General features: G+C 39.7%; 7 protein-coding genes across 18 annotated transcripts in view; 2 read left to right on the top strand and 5 right to left on the bottom strand.

The window, feature by feature from the left end:
• The window catches only part of LOC118278046 (larval cuticle protein A3A), a 39,138-nt gene extending 30,649 nt beyond the window's left edge, over nt 1-8,489 (bottom strand). Inside the window, exons 1-3 of one of the 5 annotated variants that reach the window (XM_050700296.1) lie at nt 8,383-8,489; nt 8,077-8,238; nt 4,833-5,332 (exon numbers count right to left, since the gene is read on the bottom strand). In XM_050700296.1, coding sequence (XP_050556253.1) covers nt 4,904-5,332; nt 8,077-8,238; nt 8,383-8,394 — 603 coding nt within the window. In that variant the 5' untranslated portion in view covers nt 8,395-8,489 and the 3' untranslated portion in view covers nt 4,833-4,903. Of the gene's footprint in view, nt 1-4,832; nt 5,462-5,689; nt 5,812-7,575; nt 8,239-8,382 lie in introns of those variants that run through there. The other 4 variants (XM_050700298.1, XM_050700300.1, XM_050700299.1 and 1 more) reach the window with 4 other exon arrangements.
• LOC118277974 (outer dynein arm-docking complex subunit 4-like) lies at nt 41-2,052 on the bottom strand. Its single transcript, XM_035597019.2, has one exon. It carries the CDS (start codon nt 1,917-1,919, stop codon nt 135-137), a length of 1,785 nt encoding a protein of 594 aa, XP_035452912.1. The 5' UTR covers nt 1,920-2,052; the 3' UTR covers nt 41-134.
• Nucleotides 2,576-3,862, bottom strand: LOC118277982 (larval cuticle protein A2B-like). The gene is made up of 2 exons (XM_035597026.2): nt 3,719-3,862; nt 2,576-3,226 (listed from the first exon to the last, which is right to left on the bottom strand). Exons 1-2 carry the CDS (start codon nt 3,728-3,730, stop codon nt 2,639-2,641), a joined length of 600 nt encoding a protein of 199 aa, XP_035452919.1. The 5' UTR covers nt 3,731-3,862; the 3' UTR covers nt 2,576-2,638.
• Nucleotides 8,490-10,115: 1,626 nt separating the features above from the next.
• Nucleotides 10,116-11,015, top strand: LOC118277983 (larval cuticle protein A3A-like). Its single transcript, XM_035597028.2, has 2 exons — nt 10,116-10,206; nt 10,354-11,015. The coding sequence occupies exons 1-2, from the start codon at nt 10,195-10,197 to the stop codon at nt 10,936-10,938; spliced, it is 597 nt and encodes a 198-aa protein (XP_035452921.2). The 5' UTR covers nt 10,116-10,194; the 3' UTR covers nt 10,939-11,015.
• A 1,196-nt stretch (nt 11,016-12,211) lies between these two features.
• Nucleotides 12,212-13,027, bottom strand: LOC126911704 (larval cuticle protein A2B-like). The gene is made up of 2 exons (XM_050700301.1): nt 12,940-13,027; nt 12,212-12,836 (listed from the first exon to the last, which is right to left on the bottom strand). Exons 1-2 carry the CDS (start codon nt 12,949-12,951, stop codon nt 12,309-12,311), a joined length of 540 nt encoding a protein of 179 aa, XP_050556258.1. The 5' UTR covers nt 12,952-13,027; the 3' UTR covers nt 12,212-12,308.
• Nucleotides 13,028-13,685: 658 nt separating this feature from the next.
• LOC118277986 (cytochrome c oxidase subunit 5B, mitochondrial-like) lies at nt 13,686-17,317 on the top strand. 8 transcript variants are annotated; one of them, XM_035597032.2, is made up of 3 exons: nt 13,686-13,848; nt 14,392-14,561; nt 17,105-17,317. In XM_035597032.2, exons 2-3 carry the CDS (start codon nt 14,402-14,404, stop codon nt 17,278-17,280), a joined length of 336 nt encoding a protein of 111 aa, XP_035452925.1. In that variant the 5' UTR covers nt 13,686-13,848; nt 14,392-14,401; the 3' UTR covers nt 17,281-17,317. The 8 variants fall into 8 exon arrangements, with proteins under 8 accessions (XP_035452925.1, XP_035452930.1, XP_035452927.1 ...); XM_035597037.2 differs by having other exon boundaries at nt 13,693-13,831; XM_035597034.2 differs by having other exon boundaries at nt 13,699-13,848; nt 14,395-14,561.
• A 1,672-nt stretch (nt 17,318-18,989) lies between these two features.
• LOC118277984 (larval cuticle protein A2B) lies at nt 18,990-20,154 on the bottom strand. Its single transcript, XM_035597029.2, has 2 exons — nt 19,989-20,154; nt 18,990-19,779 (listed from the first exon to the last, which is right to left on the bottom strand). The coding sequence occupies exons 1-2, from the start codon at nt 19,995-19,997 to the stop codon at nt 19,282-19,284; spliced, it is 507 nt and encodes a 168-aa protein (XP_035452922.2). The 5' UTR covers nt 19,998-20,154; the 3' UTR covers nt 18,990-19,281.
• Nucleotides 20,155-21,993: the final 1,839 nt, after the last annotated feature.

The following is a 21,993-nucleotide window of genomic DNA, read 5'->3' as shown; positions in this document are numbered from 1 at the left end:
ACAATAGCTGTCTTTTCATTTTATATTTTAAAATGCATAATAGGATAACTATATTTAATTTGTCAATAATGATTTGTATACAGGCATGATATTAGAAATGGTTCGACAAAAATTGTAATAATGGTAATATTAATTTATATGTCAAATAGTTGGTAACCAAGTACATTTGACTTGGGAGCCGCGCGTAGCTCTTGTTCAGGGCCGGGCACTACGGTTAGACCACGTTGGCGACGCTTCTTACGTTCAGAGCGTGGGTCAGCAGGACCTTCTGACCGCTGTGGCAAAACAGAGAAACGTCGGCCGACAGGTACCGTCGACATGCGCTTGAACAGCACCTGTGTCTCTACACGTGTCTCTGGATCCATGACTGCCATAATCTGTCGTTCACGTGTAATTATGGCCTTACGGTCATCTCCTGTAACCGTCTCCATGGCCATTTCCGCGCATTTTGCCAGGAAAGCTTGCACTCTCTCTGGATCTTGCAGCTTTTTCGACCACTCTAAAGCCTCTTCGACTTCTATACGCACTTCATTTGCATTGCCTTGTTGCATGTCGCCGCTCATTAAAATGAAGCAACCATTTAACCACCAAGTAATATTTCCCAATTCTTGAGCCTCTCTCTGGCAGCGTTTGGCATAAAATTTAGCGAGAGCGAAATTCTTTTGCACGGAAAGCAACCTCGCCAATTCATACATTAACCAACATTTCATAGTTGAATTTTCACACATATCCAGAGTCAACATAACCTTTTCTGTTGCTTGTTTAATATCAATGAACTTGTAAGGATAATTTGCCATAACAGAATCGAAGGAAGTTGGACGGCCAACAGGTAGGCCCATGAGGAATGCAATGCGTCGGCGATTTCCACGCTCGCTGAGCGTGTAAGACAGACGATGTTGTGACAAGTATCCTTCTCCTACCGCTCGGTACAAACGATCGGTATATATTTCTTTGTCCGGTAATGTTCTCGGCGTCTTTACATCAAGGAACATTTGCATGCGCTGCGCTTGTGACATAAGATCCATGACGCGATGCTCACGCATGCTCTTTTCAATCTGTTTCAATAAGCGCTCTGCAGTCTTAGCTCCAATTTCGCGTTCTTGGATAAGTACAGCCTCCTTGTACTTGGTCTGGTGTTTAGATTCCGCCTTTTCAGCTAATTTAATTGTGTAGTATGGTCTCTGTGCACGCAGCATCTCTTGTCTTTCACTGAGAGATCGTAAAGCTTCTTTTACAAGTGCTCTTAATTCCTGACTTCCACCTGCATTTGCAGATATAAGGCGTGGATCATCATATAACTCTTGAAGGAAAAATTTATCGTAAGCCATCGGCCCGAGATATTTCATAGCGAGTACACGAGCTAAGGTGCTGTGCTTACGTGCTTCCATTTGAGTTAGCTTACGTTTAGTTTCCATTTGGGGTATACGGTTCACGTGTAAAACTTTTCGAGGCTCATCCTCATCCGGACGTGCAGCTTCTAGTTGTTTAATGAGTGGCAGAAAGTCCAGCATAACATTACCGGCGTTTATTCCGATGCAATCTTGAATTGTTTCAACTCCCTGATTGATGCCTTCCATGAAGTAAGGTGGTTGGCGTCGAAGGCGAAGTCCTCGGAAGTTCATAACGACGGAGCGTTCGAAGTCAGACATGGTATACATGGCTCGAGCCTGCATGTTGCGTGCGTTCATGTTGCCGGGCGACAGTTTGAGCGCCAGCTCCGCGTCAGCGTACGCCTGCACCGGCCGCACGGCGTCCGCGCATACCTGACTGCGTCCCGTTAGTGTGCGCACATCCTCGGAGTTACTCTTGAAAGCTTCATCATACGAAGCTTTCGCCTTCTCAAACTGTTCGAGCCGCCGTAAATAAGCTCCTCTTTCACGATATACCGTGAGAGCGCCATACAGTTGCTTTTCCTCCATTGTTAGTATAGGAAATATAAAACAAACCTTTACAAATAAAAATATTTCAAACTAAAATTATTTTTATAAAAATAAACGTGATTTATGAAAGGTGTCTTTTGACAAGGTCAAATGATATTACATCTGTCTAATATTCTGCCAAGTTCCAAATAGTAATAAGTGTGGCAACTAAGTTCTCAATTTTTTAAAGTTTATCTATGATTTTATGTGAGAATTTTTGTGTACCAGTCTTGAATAAATCATCGGGTTCACATCTTAAACGTTGCGAATCTTTAGGGTAAGACGTCGATGGAATTTAGAACATTATGACCAATTTATATCACTATTGCTACTAGAATAAAATGTTGGATTAAAAAAAAGTGTTGCTAATTGGAAGAGCGCTAATCTGCGATTTGCATACTTGATTTTTTTCCGTGCTATATGTTCTTGCTCATCTACATAGTCGTAATTATATTTCACAAGTGCTATATATTGTTTTACAGTTATTAAATATAGCAAAATCCTCATATATTGTAAAAAGAATCCTTTTTCGCGTCTACCTATTTGTAGGAACGCGATACACAAACCCAAAAACAGATGGATTTGCGCAGGGTTTTCTTCACTAGGTAGTCTGATTTTTGTTTTTTACCATGCGGGCAAAATGGAATAATATTGCATTTAATGTCGTAAAAAATTTATTGGCCATTGTTGTCAGTCATCAGGAACCGGAAAATAGATGTCTAGACCGCTACAACAGGTGCAGCAGCGGGGTACGCGAATGGTGTAGCGGCGTACCGGGCGAACGGTGCGGTGTAGGCGGCGGCTACTGGCGCGCTGTACGCCAGGCGGGCCGCGGGGGCAGTGTACGCGGCAGTGTAAGCCACGGGCGCGGTGTAGCGCGCAGCGACCACGGGAGCAGCAGCAACTGGAGCAGCAGCGACGGCGGCAGCGACCGGAGCAGCTGCGAGACGAGCTGGCGCAGCCACTACGGGAGCTGCAGCTACCAAAGGTTCTTTGCGCACCACCGCGTTGAAACCGTTCACTGAGTCCGCAGTGTAGTCGACCACTCGGCGGGTGCCGTCAGAGTCTACCAGAGAGTATTGGCCCTGCACCAGGTCTCCATTGCGCTGTTCGGTCTGGCTCTTGTAGTCGCCAGTAAGGGAGTCAGCCACGTTGTATCCGAAGTTGTACTGCGGGAGAGGGTCGAACTCCTCCAGCCTGGCGGCAACAGGTGCAGCTGCTACGACAGGCTCCGCGACGAGGGGAGCAGCTACAGCTGGAGCCACACCGGCGCGGGCCACAGCCACCACGCATGCGAGGATGATGAACTGCAACGAATTGATTAGTCAAACTCCGTCAACGGTCAACAGTGATGGCACTGGTCTCATTCAAAGTGCGACACATATGTTGTACTTGAAACAGTGACACAGTTTTGCGAGGGCGAGACTAGTGCGATTGCGTAAGTGTATGCGCGGAGAAATTACTAACAAGCCGAGGATACCTCGCTCGTCAAGGACACACAAGTGGCGTCTCCCGCATTTCAATGAGTTTGAGCAGCAGAGCAGAGGCACTAAGTTGGCACTTGTTACTTTTTAAAAGTGCCATGATGGAACTATGTGGACAATTACTACTATACCTGAATAATAAAAAGTTTAATGATAGTTAGATATTAATATTAGTGGCATAGCCTATATTTTTTGATAATTCTCAATTTTGAAACAAAGTTACATTTTAAAGTTATAGAATTCGATAAATGTGACAAACTTTTTAAGAATTTCAATTAAAGAGAAAACAAGCAAGGAAGTATGTGGGAGATTTACCTTAAAGGCCATTTTTGTTGGTGAGGAGGAGTTGTGGAGTGAAGTCTTGTTCGACTATGCTCCTGTTCTCTCCGGCGAGGTATATATAGCAGCAGCAAGTTGTGACATCCCGGCTCAAGTTCGCGCTTTGTATTATGTGTGCGCATCACTATGGATGTGCACGCAATTGGAAATGAGCTACAATTTGTCAATGGCGGAAAATTCGAACACGTTCTTGAATTTTGGCCAACTATTATGAAATTTGAAAATATTTTATGATATTTATTGAACAATAGTTATAAAGATGTTGTTAGAACTAGGAAAATTACTCAGCTTTTAAGAAAACTTTACTAATCACACGATAGATTAAAAGGTTATTTTATCAAAGGTTAATACTTTTGATTAATAATTCTATATTAAGAATTAAACAAAGTTTCCCATATGAGGTTACACAATGGCCGATAGGTCTCTTAGCCCTTAGATATGGTTTACAACTGTAGAAAAGAACTGCGAGAAGGAAATCATCAATCATGTTCAGCAATTTTAGAAGCAAAGAACGTGCGTTTGTTGCTGAATTTAGAAATAGTTTAACTATATAAGTTAACAAAGTTGTAGCTGAAGCTTGCAACTGTTTTTATAGAGACTGTTGTAGTAAATGGAAGCGTGAGTAGAAAAAAACTTTATTGAAGAGTGGAGATGAATGGGTAAAAGAAAATTTAACTTGGGTACTATTTAGAACCAAGTTGTGTCTATTTGAAAAACGTACGCCGTGCTTTGGTACTCTGATAAGGTTTGCCTTATTTGCTAAAGTTCCCATAATTGACGTGGTTGAAAAGAAACCGGTATGGTTTGTTTTCATTAGCGAGATTAACCGAAACAATTACCACATAATGTATTAGAGGCAATCTTTATATCTTTTACTGTCATTGTCTTTATCGTTTTCGAGTGGAAGAAGATTATATTTGTCGGAATGCTCAAAGTTTTGCAATAGAGATGGATGAATGATAGTCACTAATAATAATCAAGTGTCAGAACTTTGTTTTTATTTTCTTTTAATTGTATATGTGTTGTATTGAGTAATGTAATTGGGTTTTGTACCTACCGTTCTTTTCAATTAAATAAATAAAAGAGAAAATTATGTTCAATAAATAATTTAGATATTTATTATCAGTTCGTGATTATCATCACACTCAAGTTTACAATCGTTTAGTGGTGGTAGACGGGAGCGGAGTAGGCCACGGGGGCAGCGTGGTACGCAACGGGGGCAGAGTGGTAGACGGGGGCGGCTTGGTAGGCCACAGGAGCGGCGTGGTAGGCCACAGGGGTGGCGACTTTAGCGACAACGGGGGCAGCGTGGTAGGCGACTGGGGCAGCTACCTTGGCGACAACGGGGGCGACGACTTTAGCGACGTGTCCGAGGGCTTCCTTGCGCACGACAGCGTTGAATCCGTTGTGGGGGTCAGCAGTGTAGTCCACGGTGCGCTTGGTACCGTCAGGGTCTACCACGGAGTAGGAGCCCTGTACGACATCTCCGTCGCGGGTCTCGTGCTGGCTCTTGGAGTCACCGGTGAGACCGTCCTGCACGTCGTAAGCGAAGCTGTACTGGGGGTGCGCGTCGTATTCCTCGACGGCGACCTTGGCGACGGGGGCGATCACTTTAGCGACAGGGGCGGCGTACGCCACGGGGCCAGCCGCGTAGGTGACATGGCCAGCTGGGAGCAGACCAGCGCTGGCCGCAGCTACCAAGCACGCGAATGCTACAAACTGAGGACAAAAATAAATTTTAAAGAAACAAATAAAAAAGTTTTTGCTACAGTAAACTGCGAAAATATTAATAATTAGAGGAATTTTTGGACAGTCAGATGATGAAAGTTGTGCTTAAATTCGTAATACAGGTTATGACATTTAGAACTTAGTAACTAAACTCCGTGTTCTGAAGTCGAAAACACAAGACAAGCTACAACTTTTAAAAATTAATTTTCGTTGGATTACCTTGAATGCCATTGTAGAAGTGTATCAAATGAGTTCTATTGAACGTATGATATGTTTTAGAATGATACGTTGCTGTTATATATGGATAAGATATTGCCTGAGGCGAGAGCTTGGTACCGGCGCCCACCCTACCGGTCGATGACTCGCTTCGATCAATTAATACGGTGTACCTTGTAACGTTACAAGGACTACCACGCAAATTCTATTCACAAATTTGTATATGCCTTTGACATTTATTCAAGGTGTAAAACCCGAAACAATGCAATGGCAGGCTAAGATACGGTTGTAAACGGTTTTGAAAATATTTCTGAGGTTATTTGCCTCAAGTGTAGTGCTTAACTCTGTAATGAATTTTAGATTTTCGAAACTACAACTTTTTGGTATTAACCATTGTTTTGATTTAATTTTCTTGATGTTAAGCTAATTTAACATTTTCTGAGTATTCTCATACAGCAATGGAAATATGGTGCATTTGAAATATAGCTAGACGAAGACCTCCTTCTGAGGATGGATTAACTAAAAACTTAAACAATGAGGTAAGTAAGTAAGGGTAAATCATAAAAGTATTGTCATAAAACCAACTAATCAATCTGGAAATCATTGAGGTAGGTCACGTCTAATGGTAAATTGGATACTCATGATAGTGACCTTGATGAAACATAAAAATCATCCATTCTTGATATTCATTAATTAATGGTAATTAGAAGATACTCTTATAATTCGCATGCTGCATGCATTATAATCATCAAATAATAATGAGTGTGGTCAATGGTCAATTCCATTTGCCCATAAAAATAAAATAACCAAATACCAAGCTCATACATACAATAAAACAACTAAAATGTTGATAATAGTATAGATTGTTGTGATAAACAAATAAAAAACTGCGTTTAAAAAACCGACTTCAAAAAACCAAAAACTAAAACAAAAAGTGAAAACTAAAAAGCATAAAATGACTATCATAATAAAAAAGTCAAAACATATTTCATCATCACTAGCAAGAAGATATCCTATTGAACGTCTTGTGGACCGAGGCTTTCCTCTTAATTGGTAAGTTTACCATAACACCATGCTAGATACTACAAGCTACTTGGAAACCACAGCAGTTTGGTCACCAACATTTTAAAGGAACACAATAATATCATTTCGTGTTTTCGTTTCTATGCTTGTAAAGCAGTAGATTGTAGTCATTTAATAGAACCTGATATACACATTACTTTTAAATAAACATTTTTCTCAAAAAATAAAAATAGCACTAATTTGAACAATTGGAACAATGCAGTTGGTATATTTTAAGGGTCTTTAAATTTTGGTAATTTTGTAATTTTATTTTATTAATACAGAATCTTGTTTCGTTTATAGACAAAGTTAAGAATATTAATTTTAAGCCCAACACTTGGGATTATATAGAAAGATACGGAAGCTTCTAATAAACACTAATGTTTAAAATATTAAACATGACAATTCCTCAAAGGAATAAGGAAGGAGGAACTTTCAAATAAAATCTAATTTTCAGATCATTATGGAATTTTGCATTTAATTCGTAGCAGCCACATGTATGGCTACTATAGATAAACGAGATTCGAGATAATTGTTCAAATTAAGTATTTCAGTTTATGAAAGTATTCATACATTTATGGTACAAGTTTTAAAAAATATTCTCATCCTGTGCGTATCTTCACTTATTTGGGGTCTCACAATATATTTTCCTCTTTAATTATTCCTTCATTATGACATCAAAATTCATATCTTCGTATAATCTGTCCAAACATCTTTCCTCCTTTGGTCGTTTTCATTTTTACAGTTTGCTAAATCTAGAACTCATTTATTTTTTAATAACTAATATTAAAAAATACTAATATTAGGAAAATCATAATGATACAAAATTTTCAATAATTTAAATTCTTATTTATTTTCAGTTCATCATATCGGTAATTGTACTAATAACAACCTGCCGTTACCACTTAGTGGTGGTAGGCGGAGTAGGCGACGGGGGCGGAGTGGTAGACGGGGGCAGCTTGGTAGGCCACAGGAGCGGCGTGGTAGGCCACAGGGGCGGCTTGGTAGGCCACAGGGGCGGCGACTTTAGCGACAACGGGGGCAGCGTGGTAGGCGACTGGGGCAGCTACCTTGGCGACAACGGGGGCGACGACTTTAGCGACGTGTCCGAGGGCTTCCTTGCGCACGACAGCGTTGAATCCGTTGTGGGGGTCAGCAGTGTAGTCCACGGTGCGCTTGGTACCGTCAGGGTCTACCACGGAGTAGGAGCCCTGTACGACATCTCCGTCGCGGCTCTCGTGCTGGCTCTTGGAGTCACCGGTGAGACCGTCCTGCACGTCGTAAGCGAAGTTGTACTGGGGATGCGCATCGTATTCTTCGACGGCGACCTTGGCGACGGGGGCGACCACTTTAGCGACAGGGGCAGCATACGCCAAGGGGGCAGCGTACGCTTGGTGGGCGACGTAGGCGGGGGCGGCGGAGTACGCCACGGGGGCGGCCGGGTATACTCCGGCGCTGGCGGCAGCCACCAAACAGGCGAATACTACGAACTGAAAAAATAATAGGGATTATTAACAATCGTTGTGGTGAAAGCTGCAGTATTGAAAACCCCTTTTTATAACTTTTTATAATAGTGGTAAATTAATATTTATTCATATAAACTTCTAGGGTTTTAAATTGTGTTTGGTATATACCTTGAATGCCATTGTAGGAGATGTGTACCGATTGAGTTCTACTGAACGTATGATATAAGTTTAGATTTATACGCGTTATTATATACGGGTGGAGTAGCCCCGCGGCGAAAGCTGGGTAAGTAGTATTAAGCTTGTACACGAGCACTACAAGGCTACTTAGATGAGAGCAAGGTGTACAGAACATTAATGTCTTAATTGGGGGCTTTGATCTGCTTTCCTTGCGACTTAATTTCGTTACTTACACTTAACTCATTTACTTTAAATACATATTTTACCTTTCTTTCACTTAATAACATAAAAATGTACCTACAGTATTGATATTCGTATGTATGATTCATTATAAAACAATATGACAAGCTATGAAACAAACATTTTACATTGATATAAAGTTGTACAAGTTCGTGGGCGAAGATGCGCTATGTATTACATAACAGTGACTCGCTCACGCGCGGAGGTTTCTAAATCTTGACCGTGAACTTGTGATGATGAGCCATTCATAAATAAGACATTTACAGTTGTTTATACTGATGTTATAGAGATGAATTATTAATACATTTGTAGTTTGTACTCCAAGTGGGTTTAAATGATATTTACCGACTTCAAAAAAGGAGGAGGTACTCAATTCGGTTTGTATTTTTTATTTGTTCACCGATTTGGTCTGAAGATGAAAAAGTGTAATTGTTAAGGAATTCCTCAACGGTATACAGTCAATAGTCAATTTGGGCTTGAATAATTTGTATGTATTGATAAAAACTTTACACCTAGGAAGAGCAGGACTAGTCAGTAAGAGTCTGACACTCCCTCTCGCCTCGCCCAGGGCGAGAAAAGTCATAGGATGATTTTCCCCCTTAAAAAAATAATAATAAAAATAGGAGGAGCAGGACATTAAGGGTCTGAGGACGAAGAAGTATAACAGTTAAGGGAACTCCTTAACAGTAACTTTCTTATATACTTTTATTTTTTTTTATAATTTTATTCAAAGTTTTTACATAAATTGTGGCCTTAAATCTAGACTCGCCAAACTGTAACGTTTGATGGCGAGAAGCGCTCATTAAACAATTTTAACAAATCAAATAACACACACAACTAAGTCTGTATAACTACAGGACATAGCGTATTAAGCGTAGCATTTTAACCCAATCAAATAAAATAATACTGACATAGTTAACTCCACATTATAAAACAATAATAAAATTAAATAAAACATAAAAACTCAAAACAAAAACTTTACACCTATATTTGGGCTTTACACCAATATTTGGGCTTGATTAATTTGTATTAATTAGAACTTTGCACCTATGTGGATTATAAGTGGCAAAACGTCTCTAAGTAGTCTTAGACTAAAAAGATAAAAATAAAAAACTGCGTTTATAAAAACCGACTTCAAAAATCTAAAAATTGAAAACTAAAAAGCATAAAATTACGATACAGTACTAACTGATAGATTAGATGTCGGTGCTATTAGCTTTATCAAAATAATATATTAACTTAATGTTCACAACATTGTAAACATCTTACATAAATATTAGGTTTTAATGAATAATTTTGTTTAGAACTTATATCTATATTAACTGACTTAAATGCCTTAATTACACTTAACTCTCAAGCAAAGCAGATTAAAAGCACCAAATAAGACATTAGTGTTCCGTGCACCTTGCTCTCATCTAAGTAGCCTTGTAGTGCTCGTGTACAAGCTTAATACTACTTACCCAGCTTTCGCCGCGGGGCTACTCCACCCGTATATAATAACGCGTATAAATCTAAACTTATATCATACGTTCAGTAGAACTCAATCGGTACACATCTCCTACAATGGCATTCAAGGTATATACCAAGAACAATTTAAATCCATTAAAGTTTATACGAATAAATATTAATTTACCACCTTTATAAAAAAGTTATAAAAAAGCCTTAATTCAATACTACAGCTTTCACCACAACGATTGTTAATAATTAATATTATTTTTTCAGTTTGTAGTATTCGCCTGTTTGGTGGCTGCCGCCAGCGCCGGAGTATACCCGGCCGCCCCCGTGGCGTACTCCGCCGCCCCCGCCTACGTCGCCCACCAAGCGTACGCTGCCCCCTTGGCGTATGCTGCCCCTGTCGCTAAAGTGGTCGCCCCCGTCGCCAAGGTCGCCGTCGAGGAGTACGACGCGCACCCTCAGTACAACTTCGCTTACGACGTGCAGGACGGTCTCACCGGTGACTCCAAGAGCCAGCACGAGACCCGCGACGGAGATGTCGTACAGGGCTCCTACTCCGTGGTAGACCCTGACGGTACCAAGCGCACCGTGGACTACACTGCTGACCCCCACAACGGATTCAACGCTGTCGTGCGCAAGGAAGCCCTCGGACACGTCGCTAAAGTCGTCGCCCCCGTTGTCGCCAAGGTAGCTGCCCCAGTCGCCTACCACGCTGCCCCCGTTGTCGCTAAAGTCGCCGCCCCTGTGGCCTACCAAGCCGCCCCTGTGGCCTACCACGCCGCTCCTGTGGCCTACCAAGCTGCCCCCGTCTACCACTCCGCCCCCGTTGCCTACTCAGCCTACCACCACTAAGTGGTAACGGCAGGTTGTTATTAGTACAATTACCGATATGATGAACTGAAAATAAATAAGAATTTAAATTATTGAAATATTTGTATCATTATGATTTTCCTAAAATAAGCGATTTCTTTCCAAAAGCAAAAGTCTGTCTATAATTTAAGTTCAATCTAAAAGTTCAAATCTATGATTTCGAATGATTCACCACTTTTATAAGAATTTTATAATACGAAGTCTTCTTCTTCTTCTATTTCGTCAATCGCGATCACACATCTCGTAATGATGAATTCTATGACTTCAAAGTCCCTAGATAACACTAAATATGGATATAAAATAGTAAGATCAGTGTGTAACATACAAGAAAATATGGTAAAAATTAACTTAACGTGGAATATTGAAGTGGTTGTATAAAAAGTTATAAACAGAGATTAGAATGAAGTTTAATTAACAAAAAAGTGTATTAGTAAAAAAGTTTAATTTAGAACAAATAATAAACACCAATATTAAACACTAGGAAAAAATAAATTAGTTCTAAATTTACCAAAGTGTGAAATTGAAAACGACCTAAGGAGGAAAGACGTTTGGACAGATTTTACGAAGATATTATGAATTTTGTTGTCATAATGAAGGAATAATTAAAGAAGGAGATATATTGTGAGAATCCAAATGAGTAACGATACGCACAGGATGAGAATCCTTTTAAAATATGTGCAGATGTGGCTGCTAAGAATTAAGTGCTTAATTCCATAATTATTTAAGCGTTAAAAAAAGAGTTCAAGTTCCTATCCTTTGAAGGATTGTCATTTTTCATATTTTAAGCGTCAGTGTTTACTAGAAGTTTAGGTATTTCACTTTATAATTTTAAATTAAGATATTTTTTTACAGCCGTTGGGTTGTCTATAACCGAAATGAGATTCTGTATTAATAAAATTAACCATATCATGGCTTCAAATTACGAGTATGTTTGTGTTTATTTTATAAATTTTATGAATACAGTACTTTTTTATATACGGTGGTTCGACATTTGGCCACCATCTCGCCATCTCCCCTACTTCTTGTTATTCTCACTATCTTATTAACAAGTAATATTCAAGCTCTATTAATGACTACACTCCACTTCTATACAGGTATAGAAGTAAAAAGAGAGAAATGATAATTATGTTCCTTTAAAATTTTGGTGAACTAACTGCTGTGGTTTCCAAGTAGCCTAAAGTATCTAGCATGGTGATATGGTAAACTTACCAATTAAGAGGGAAGCCTCGGTAATAAGGTAAATAAAAATAATTAGTAAATTTCTTAGAAATATTTTATTTGCTCATAATCATAATGTCTAATGAAATAAATAAATCTTAATGCTCAGTTCGGGGTATGACTAGGTATGGCATTCAGTGGTGGTAGACAGGGGCAGAGTAGGCGACGGGAGCGGCGTGGTAGGCCACAGGGGCGGCTTGGTAGGCCACGGGGGCGGCGACTTTAGCGACCACGGGGGCAGCGTGGTAGGCGACTGGGGCAGCTACCTTGGCGACAACGGGGGCGACGACTTTAGCGACGTGTCCGAGGGCTTCCTTGCGCACGACAGCGTTGAATCCGTTGTGGGGGTCAGCAGTGTAGTCCACGGTGCGCTTGGTACCGTCAGGGTCTACCACGGAGTAGGAGCCCTGTACGACATCTCCGTCGCGGCTCTCGTGCTGGCTCTTGGAGTCACCGGTGAGACCGTCCTGCACGTCGTAAGCGAAGCTGTACTGGGGGTGCGCGTTGTAGTCCTCGACCACTTTAGCCACAGGTGCGGCGGCATATGCCACGGGGGCGGCGTGCACTACATGCGCTGCCGGAGCGGCCGCGTAGGCGACAGGGGCGGGCTGGGCAATGTAACCCGCGTTGGCGGCGGCGAAAGCGCAGACCAGGACTACCAGCTGAAAATAACAGAAAAATATTTAGGTTGAAATAATATAATACAAGTAGAAAATACTGCTGAATTGTGACTCCTTCACTTTGATGAAGATTATCAATCCGTACCTTGAATGCCATTTTGATTTGTGTGTATGACTTAACTATGAGAGGACCTCAAGTTGAATGTGCTGTAACAGTATCTCTTCGACTTTTTATATGCGGCCCAGCTGCCTCAGAATTGCATTACACTATTACGCCGGCGCGAGTTCATATGAACCGGTCGCTTTGCAGTGTTTCATAATTCAATTATACATTTAAGAAGTTGGGTGTCTACCGTATTTGTGCGTATAATATGTTAATAAGAGCAAGTGGGCTATGATTGATCTCAAGTATAAAGATCACTTGCATTGTAATACTCGTCGACTTTTTAGGCGGAGCGTCCTTGCGACGACGCATGTTTGTCAATGTAAATTATTTTAAGCTTGAACAAAATGTAGAACACACACACATGGTATTACATTTAGGGTACTGAAAGCTAATGTATCACTATTCTATAAAAGGGGGTGCCGACCACACTGAGCATTAATAGGATTTTTAACTTTTGTAATTTGTAGCATAAGTACAAAGTTGGTAACTAATAATTTAGCTCCAATCCTGCTTTACATAAAAAAGGTATTGTATTTAAAATACAATTTGATTTCCACTTGTACTTTGTAGTTGAAGTAAAACATACCTGTAACTTAGATATCGCAGCTTTAAGTTATCTTGCCTTACACCTTATTGCGCCAAAGATTACCATTGAAATGTATTCGTTTTCCTTGCTACGAACTATTTAAATATTTTTAAAACAACTACCTAAACAATATTTTTAAAATAACTATAAACTACAAAACGAAAACACAATGAATTTAGAATTGGAATTAAATATTTGACGCTGTCATAATCATTACTATCAAAATAAATATACAAGTGAAACAATTTGCGTATCTAAAAGACGAGACAGTGTTTTCGGTGATTTGTAAGTAAATTTCGTAGGTGAGGTCAAAAGCAATTAATTTGTAAGTATAGTCGTTTCGATTACCCATAAATACTACTTGCTTTGGGTTTCATAGTCTTGATCCTTCCTCCTCTAATCCACACAAACAGTACGAGTTGATATATAATTTCGTAGCAAAAAGGGGATGATTTTCGTAGACTATGTGCTACGAGAAGGCTACAACGTTTAGGAAATACCTAACACTATCCGCCATTCTCAGAATCATGTAATGATTACTTAACCCGGTTCTTAGTGATTGTTTTCGGAACAAAATCTTTACTAAGGAATAATTTAAGTAATCATTAAATGTCTCTGAATACGGCAGTATATCATAAACGAATATAATGTATTTTTATAAATTTATTTTGTTACAAACAGAATAAAGAATAGAACAGAATAAGTGAATGAATACTGTAGATTTTTATAGGATATAAGACAAACAGGGTACGCATCAGCCGATGGTATTGTAAGTGATGAGCGTCGCCCATGGACACTTGTAACACCCAGAAACGTTCCCAAATATGACTTTAACACAATTCCAGTAGATTCAAAATGTGGTGGATGCGACCGATGCGTTGTCTCCGAGTCCCCGGGTCCCGGCTGTACAGCATGCACGACCCTCTGGACCTCGTCACTGGTCTGGAGAAGAGAGAGCTACTCGCACACTTAGCGGGTGACTGTGACCCCTTCCGCATCATGTCTATCAAAAAAGGTTGTATACCTTTATCTATACATATAATAAAATCGTAGAAAAGTGCTGTCTGTACATTGAAAATAAAAATAAAAAAAATAGCAGGGGTTATTGTTATGTCGATGTCGAACCCAAAAATGTAATTAACTTTTTTTTTGTCTGTTTGTCTGTTTGTCTGTTTGTCTGTTTGTCTGTTTGTCTGTTCGTCTGTGCGCGCTAATCTCAGAAACGGCTGATCCGAGTTGGATGCGGTTTTCACGAATATATTGTGGGATGCTTAAATTTACATTTAGTGTTTGTTTCATGTCAATCGGTTCATAAATAAAAAAGTTATGTCAAATTAAAGAATCACGTCGAACATTCTATGCTTATACCATTAATCTCCGCAACTATTTGACGGATTTGGTTGAAATTTGGTACAGATATAGTTTAGAACCTTAGAAAGGACATAGATATATTTTTATTTCAAAAATCAAAAAATAAGAAATAAATTATTTATAAATAATTCTATGTATGTCGATCGTTACACGACTTCGGTTCATGTTATTGTTTTAATTCATCGAAAAAAAGTAAATAAATAGTAAAAAGGTATGAAAAAAATAATATCAATATAATAAAACATTTAGTACAAAGAAAATGCTCTAACGGAGTATAGATAATTCTATGTCGATCGTTACACGACTTCGGTTCATGTTATTGTTTTAATTCATCGAAAAAAAGTAAATAAATAGTAAAAAGGTATGAAAAAAATAATCTATACTAATATTATAAAGCTGAAGAGTTTGTTTGATTGTTTGATTGTTTGTTTGTTTGTTTGTTTGTTTGAACGCGCTAATCTCCGGAACTACTGGTCCGATTTGAATAATTCTTTTTGTGTTGGATAGTCCATTTATCGAGGAAGGTTATAGGCTATAAAACATCACGCTATAACTATAAGGAGCGAAGAAATAAAGGAAAATGTGGACAAAACGGGGGAAATTATTAATTCTTGAGGGCTTCCGTTGCGTGCGCTGCGAAAATGGTTCAAGATACGAAAATTATATGTATGAAAGAATTATTCCTCTTAAAATGATCTAAAAAAAGTCCGCGACAGTATATGTCTATCTTTTAGGATTAACTTACTAGAATCGTTTTTATGGTAATCAAACTGGGTCGAAATTAATGCATTATTTGTTAAGAGTTGTATTAACGAAAAAATATTAATCTTTATCGAAATAAATGTGTTGTTCATTAAGAGTATTTAATTGTGAACAAAATTGTCTTTGACATCACTAAACTTCAATAAACATCTTAGAAGATATTACAATTTTAAAATAACTCCAATATAAAATTCACCCGCGCCGCATGATGTGCGAAACACGACGCTGCCAGGAGGAGAGGCATTGTTTGCGAACGACGCGGAGCCTGGTGTAACTATACTCAAAAAAATTATAGTCTTACTAACGAAGTAAATCATTTTTTAATCATTGACCACAGAACGCGACGCACGGTACGCACGGGTCTGGTTTTGATCGGGCGACGAGCTACTCTTACTCGCCGTCCGCAGACCCGCACTTACGGTGGCCGGGGATCGTCACGCGATCCTCGACGCCCGGAATGTCTTCTGCGGCGGCTGGGGCGTGAAGAGGATCGTTCTCTCACGCGCTCCGCCTCCTCCTTAGCTAGGATGACTGCTTCGCAGAAGGGGAGACGGCGTCCCTTTCCCCCTCGCTCCTTGGCCTGAACTAGAGCCGGACGTGAGAGGTCGCCATTCACATCCCTAAGGACATGGCGATGCTCAGCACATGCAATGCACACCGCCACTGTATGCTCCACCATATCTTCCGGGCGGTCCTCGCAATGACGACACCCAGACGAAACGCCCGGGTGTTTCCTCCCGCCGAATTCGAAACAGGTACCAACCGAAAAACTTCCGTGTTCGGTAAGTACCTGCGTCAGGCGGTAGGTGAGGACGCCGTGACGCCTCTCAAGCCACTCTTCAAAGAGGGGACTTACCACTGCTATAACGCGTATGTAGCGAGGCCATCTAAAAAGTACCCTAGGAATTTTATTTCTGAAACACAAACCGGGGTGGCGGTTACCCAACCTATAGGCGCAGGTTTCCGGAAAACAGTGGAAACACATATAGTATAGAAATGAGTGTGGATTGTTCCTTATAATCATAATCCAGTGCTATCACGAATTTTCAATGCACAAATTAACCGTGGGTAACAGATATAATTTATGAAGCTGAGAAAGTTGTTTGCAAAAATAAATATAATGCCTAAAATAACTATTCCACGCGGACGAAGTCGCGGGCACAGCTAGTTTATAATAATTTCTGCGTTTATCATGATTTAAAAAAAAAAACGTTGCCCTACACTAGGATTTTCACCTGTGTCGTGGGTGCGTTTACAAACATACAAGTTCACCCAGAACCGAAACAACAATTTGTGGCTCACACAAAGAGTTGCTTCGTGCGGGAATCGAACCCGCTACACGTTTCGCAGCAGCCAGTTACCCAGCCACCGCGCCAACCGCAACAATATCCTATTTATGTGCCATTTCTATCGCCTTTACTACAGGTCCTGGTACCAGAGAGCGACCCAACTTGATCCCAAGTTCGAACGACAAGCGCCTGGTGGCGTGCAGCTGCAGCCCATGCGACAACCACCTGGAGTTCATGTGGCTCCACCTCGGCTGTCCCAAGCGATGCGGCTGCGGGTACTGGTTCGAACTCTGTCCAGTAGCACCTCTGTAGGTGTATTGTAATTATTCATTAAAGTATTGGTCAAGAAGTAGTTGTTTTATTATTATTTTTTTATGTCATCGCCTTTTATCCCCGACGCGGTAGGCAGAGGTGCACATTATGGCACGTAATCCCACTGTATCTATCATCTACTCTTCACAATTTACGTTGGAAATCCCATGTAATACTTGGTGACCTTACTACTACTGAAATTTTTTTGAAAAACCGCAAAAAAGCCCAGCAATACTTCGCCCGTCCCGGGAATCGAACCCGAGACCCAAAAGAGTATAATAAGTATAGGGAAACCGAGACCCCTTGCCCGGCAGTCGCACTTGCAACCACTCGGCCAACGAGGCAGCCAGTTTTAATATTTCTTTTTAATGTAATCATGTTTTGATGTAATGTTATGCATGATATTAGTTAGATAGTGGGTGGGGTTAAGATAGATAAATTAGACACGGTTTGATTCAAATAAACATAAGGTGGTTGAGTCTCACTTTATACCCAGTCATGTTAATGCACACTTAACATTAAGGGGTGTACAATACTGGTAGTATCAGTAAATATGTACAATACGTGTGCATATTACGTATACCTACTAAGTAATTCTACATATAAAATAGTATACACCCTCCCTCCCCCAGACTTTGGCATAATTGAATATGAATTTAAATACAATCACAATAACTCAGTACTCAAGCCTTACCTGTAACAGATTACCGATAGCATTGTTAAATATCTTCATGTAAGGCCTTGAATCTCACGCATTTGATAATAAGGCCAGTAGAATTTTGCTCATACTTAATGTCACTGCAATTTATTTAATCATCAGCGAATATGTGCAAAATAGCCATAACTTCGCGAGTAAATTTGATGCAACAATATAAATTAGTTCCCGCACACGTATGTATGGCCAAATTACCGACAATTTCCATATACGCTACGAACTCGCCAAATCTTTAAGATTTTTTATTTTTTTACTGACGAATCAACGCGAACGATCTGATTGAAAGGAATCGAATAATTTACTTAATAATACGTAATTATTTTTTGTTTACAAGTGTAGGGCTTTACAAAACGCGAATAAGTACAGATATATACGATGTACAAATCGCTTGTGGGAACATCTCATGATCATCTATGATGTTTAATAACGATTTATCTAAAATAGTATCGGTAACTTCGTAAATCATTGATGGAAACCCTCTTATATCCGTTTATACACGCGTGTAAAGAAATTCCAACGACTTCAATAGAAATTAACATTCAAAACCTAAACACACTGAAGACCTGTTTTCGTACATCAACAATTCTTCTATTGTGTTTTAATCTAATTATCACGGTCAATGCAACATGTTACGCAAGTTCCATTAGATGTAAGTGGGAGTTTAATCAAATAAAAAGAGAGAAACTGTATCGAGCGAAGCATTCTTTGAAGCACGCGACTATGCAATGCATTAGTGATGGCTGTCTGCGTCGCTCCGTTCATAATAATCGCTGGTTTCGAAGCCCCAACGTGTAAGGCCGCGCTGGTCGGGCCGCTCGCTCGCCGACCCACTTCCCGCGACCTTGAACCAGCTCATTCGGTGCACAACCCCGGAACTTTACCGTTTTCAGTGACAATATTTTTATTTCTTGTATTATATTATATGCACTTTATATCCTTGTGCAGTTTCCTATTGTAATGGCGAAGGCAGGTGCAGGGTTAAATGAAACGAACGTTTTTGTTCAGGCTGCCAAGCAGTGGTAGAAAAAATAAGTCACTGTTTGTACAAGTGCAGCCTTGTTTTGTGTTTATTTTATTCCATTATTTATTTATATCAACTATCCATTTACATTTTTTACCATTATACAAAAACAGTCACAACTAAGTTGGTACCTACCAGCTACAGTAATTACTCAATCTTTCTATTCTCTAATTAGGTACATTATTCACAGCATGTGTTTTATAGGCTCGATTTCAATAATACTTATCTAATATCACAAGTTTAGGATAAGAATGGCATAATTTAATTATTTTTTATGATTCGCCGGTACGAAATAGTTCCCATCAAAAGGTACCCTGGGCTCTGCTTCGGTTTGCGGCGAGAAATATTTGGCGGACTGTTGTTCTACGTAGTTGGAGTGTTGTGGAGGGTGCAGCACAGACGCGAACACTGGGTAGGGGTCAGGGGTCTGGTACTGGAAGTCGTTAGCAGGCTGGTAGTTGTAGTGAACTGGGGCCGGGGCTGGATTCGCCAAGGGGTTGCTGACAGGATCCTCCCTCAGGACAGCTTTGAAACCATGCTTCGCATCAGCAGTGTACTCGACTGTACGCTTCGTACCGTCAGGACCCAACACCGTGTAGGCTCCCGTGACGACATCTCCTAGCCTCACCTCGTGCTGACTCTTACTGTCACCAGTCGTCGGGTCCTCAATATTGTACGAGTACTTGTAATCATTGGGGGAAGGAGGAGGATCCCTCACGATTATACCGAACACTGCCGGCACCACACAAACCATCAATGATACCTGAAACACAAAAACAGATATTGCAAAATCAAAGAATATCTTTAGGAGTTACGAAATATCTCTCGCAATCCCTGAAAGCACACAAGGTCTATGCACTAGAAACAAACAAGTTTGAGATGAAACATTGCACTGCGTATATCTATTACCGGATTGCACTTGGTTAGTGTAACATATAATTAATTAAAATAAATCAATAAAGTGACAGTTACCCTCAACATGATGTATAGTAGACTAGTCCAACAATAGGGTTCGGAGTAAATAGTACACGCGCGGCGAGTGCTCTCGTATTTATAGAAGCGGCGTGCATTCACTCGAATGTTCCTTATTGGAACAGGGCGGCCGAGTCGCGAGTCGCTCTCTATCTAACTAACGTGGACTTGTAATTAGAGCTTTATTACCTAATTGTTACGTTGTACGCTACGATCATTGGGTCCACAGTAGCCGTAGTAGCCCGACGAAAGTTTCACTGTTCACTGATTCTTGGATTAGTACATAAAATAGAGCCGGTAGCCATATTTGTTTACAATCTATTATGTACTTTGGGCCTGCTAATGCGAACCTCTCTAATTAATACGTTATGAAACCTTACTTAGCATCTAATTGAAACATAAATGATAAAGTTTTATAGATCGAATATTAGGTCTACTTATAATTACGACTCATGGAAGATAACACATTTTAGCGTCGTTTTACATGCAAATATAGCGGCTATTAGACTATATACATTTATTTGTATACAATATTCAGCCATGATCTTGATTGCTTGAACCTTACATGTATCGTTCGAATTAATATCTCATTACAATCGCAATAATAATATTCATTTCTAAGATATATTACGGTTTCTTTGGGGTCATGGGTGGGCACACGTATGTAATATTATCATTTGATGATTATTAAACCAACAATCACATTAATTGATATGTTTTGAGAAGTTCATTAATCATAGTCAAATATTTGTGTGGCAATTGAAATATTGCCTATATTCAATTGATTGGAGGTCAATTCAGTACAATTTGTTACGTTTGTAAACAATTGCGGTATAAATATTTCTGATGCGAATTTATTTTTAGGACAGAATATTCACTTGGTGACAGATGGCCTGGTTTGACTCGATTAACCAGGTAACCTGATAAAGGTCACAGGGAGCTTCTGGATGTAGGTCACTTCCAATGTTCCAATCAGCCCTAGATATTCTGGATATGACATATTGAGGGAGGCTTATGTTCGGTAGTGGACATTTTGTGACTGATAAACTGATAAAAAATCTAGGAATCTTAGTTCATTTTTGTTCGTCATTGACTGAAACATACGAAGCTATTCATATTTACTTACTTTAAACCTCTTTATTTATTAGGAAACACACAGAAGAGGGAAGTAGCCCTTACTACCAAGTACCATTACCGCATAGTGGTATGACGCAATTCAATGTCTCAGTTCCACACTTCTAACCCAATTGTTACTACAATAATGTTTACGACATACAATAAAAACAAAATATGTTAGTACATTGGATGTAGCTAGTCTTGTACATTCAGAAAATAAAAAAGAAGATGCACTTGGCATAGAAATGTAGCATAAGGAAGAGTAGGAACGGGGTGATTTTTAGCCAGTAGGTAAGAGTCTGACACTACCTCTCGCTATCTTAATTAATCTTATTTGTACTTCGAAAAGAGCTAAAACTAAAGTTGTTCCGCTTCATGGTCTGAAATAAAACCTGTAATGTCTCTGTGAATGCTAACCTATAAAGTACATATATGCATATTGTATATCTACAGTATAGATATATCTAGAGTTTATTCACGACTTTACTAGATAGGTACTAGGTATTGGATCAGTTCCGGGCGTTGTTGTCATATCAATTTATCTGTAACAGTATAAAATCACGGTCACACGACCAACAATTGTCATTGTTTTAATTATTATAATAGATATTATTATACATAGAACAGAACAGAGTAAACTGTTTTAGTACGTACAGATACCTAATCTACTGTATTCATTCAGAAACCTTTGAGTAGGCAGGAGGTACTTACATTCAAGAGATGGGAACTATACTTTAGGTTAAGACCGATGTGAAATGTTTGTAATCAAGAATACTAGGTCTCGTCATTTTCTCCACGTGCGGTGACACTCCTGGCCTCATTCTCACTCCATTAAGTGACACTTTTGAGAGACAACTAAAGGATTTTTTAATCATCCAATGTCTTCTCC

Source organism: Spodoptera frugiperda, chromosome 18, assembly GCF_023101765.2.
Source record: "Spodoptera frugiperda isolate SF20-4 chromosome 18, AGI-APGP_CSIRO_Sfru_2.0, whole genome shotgun sequence".
Classification (NCBI taxonomy): Eukaryota; Metazoa; Arthropoda; class Insecta; order Lepidoptera; family Noctuidae; genus Spodoptera; species Spodoptera frugiperda.
The sequence above is the reverse complement of the archived record's forward strand: the minus strand, read 5'-3'. Positions and strand labels throughout refer to the sequence as shown.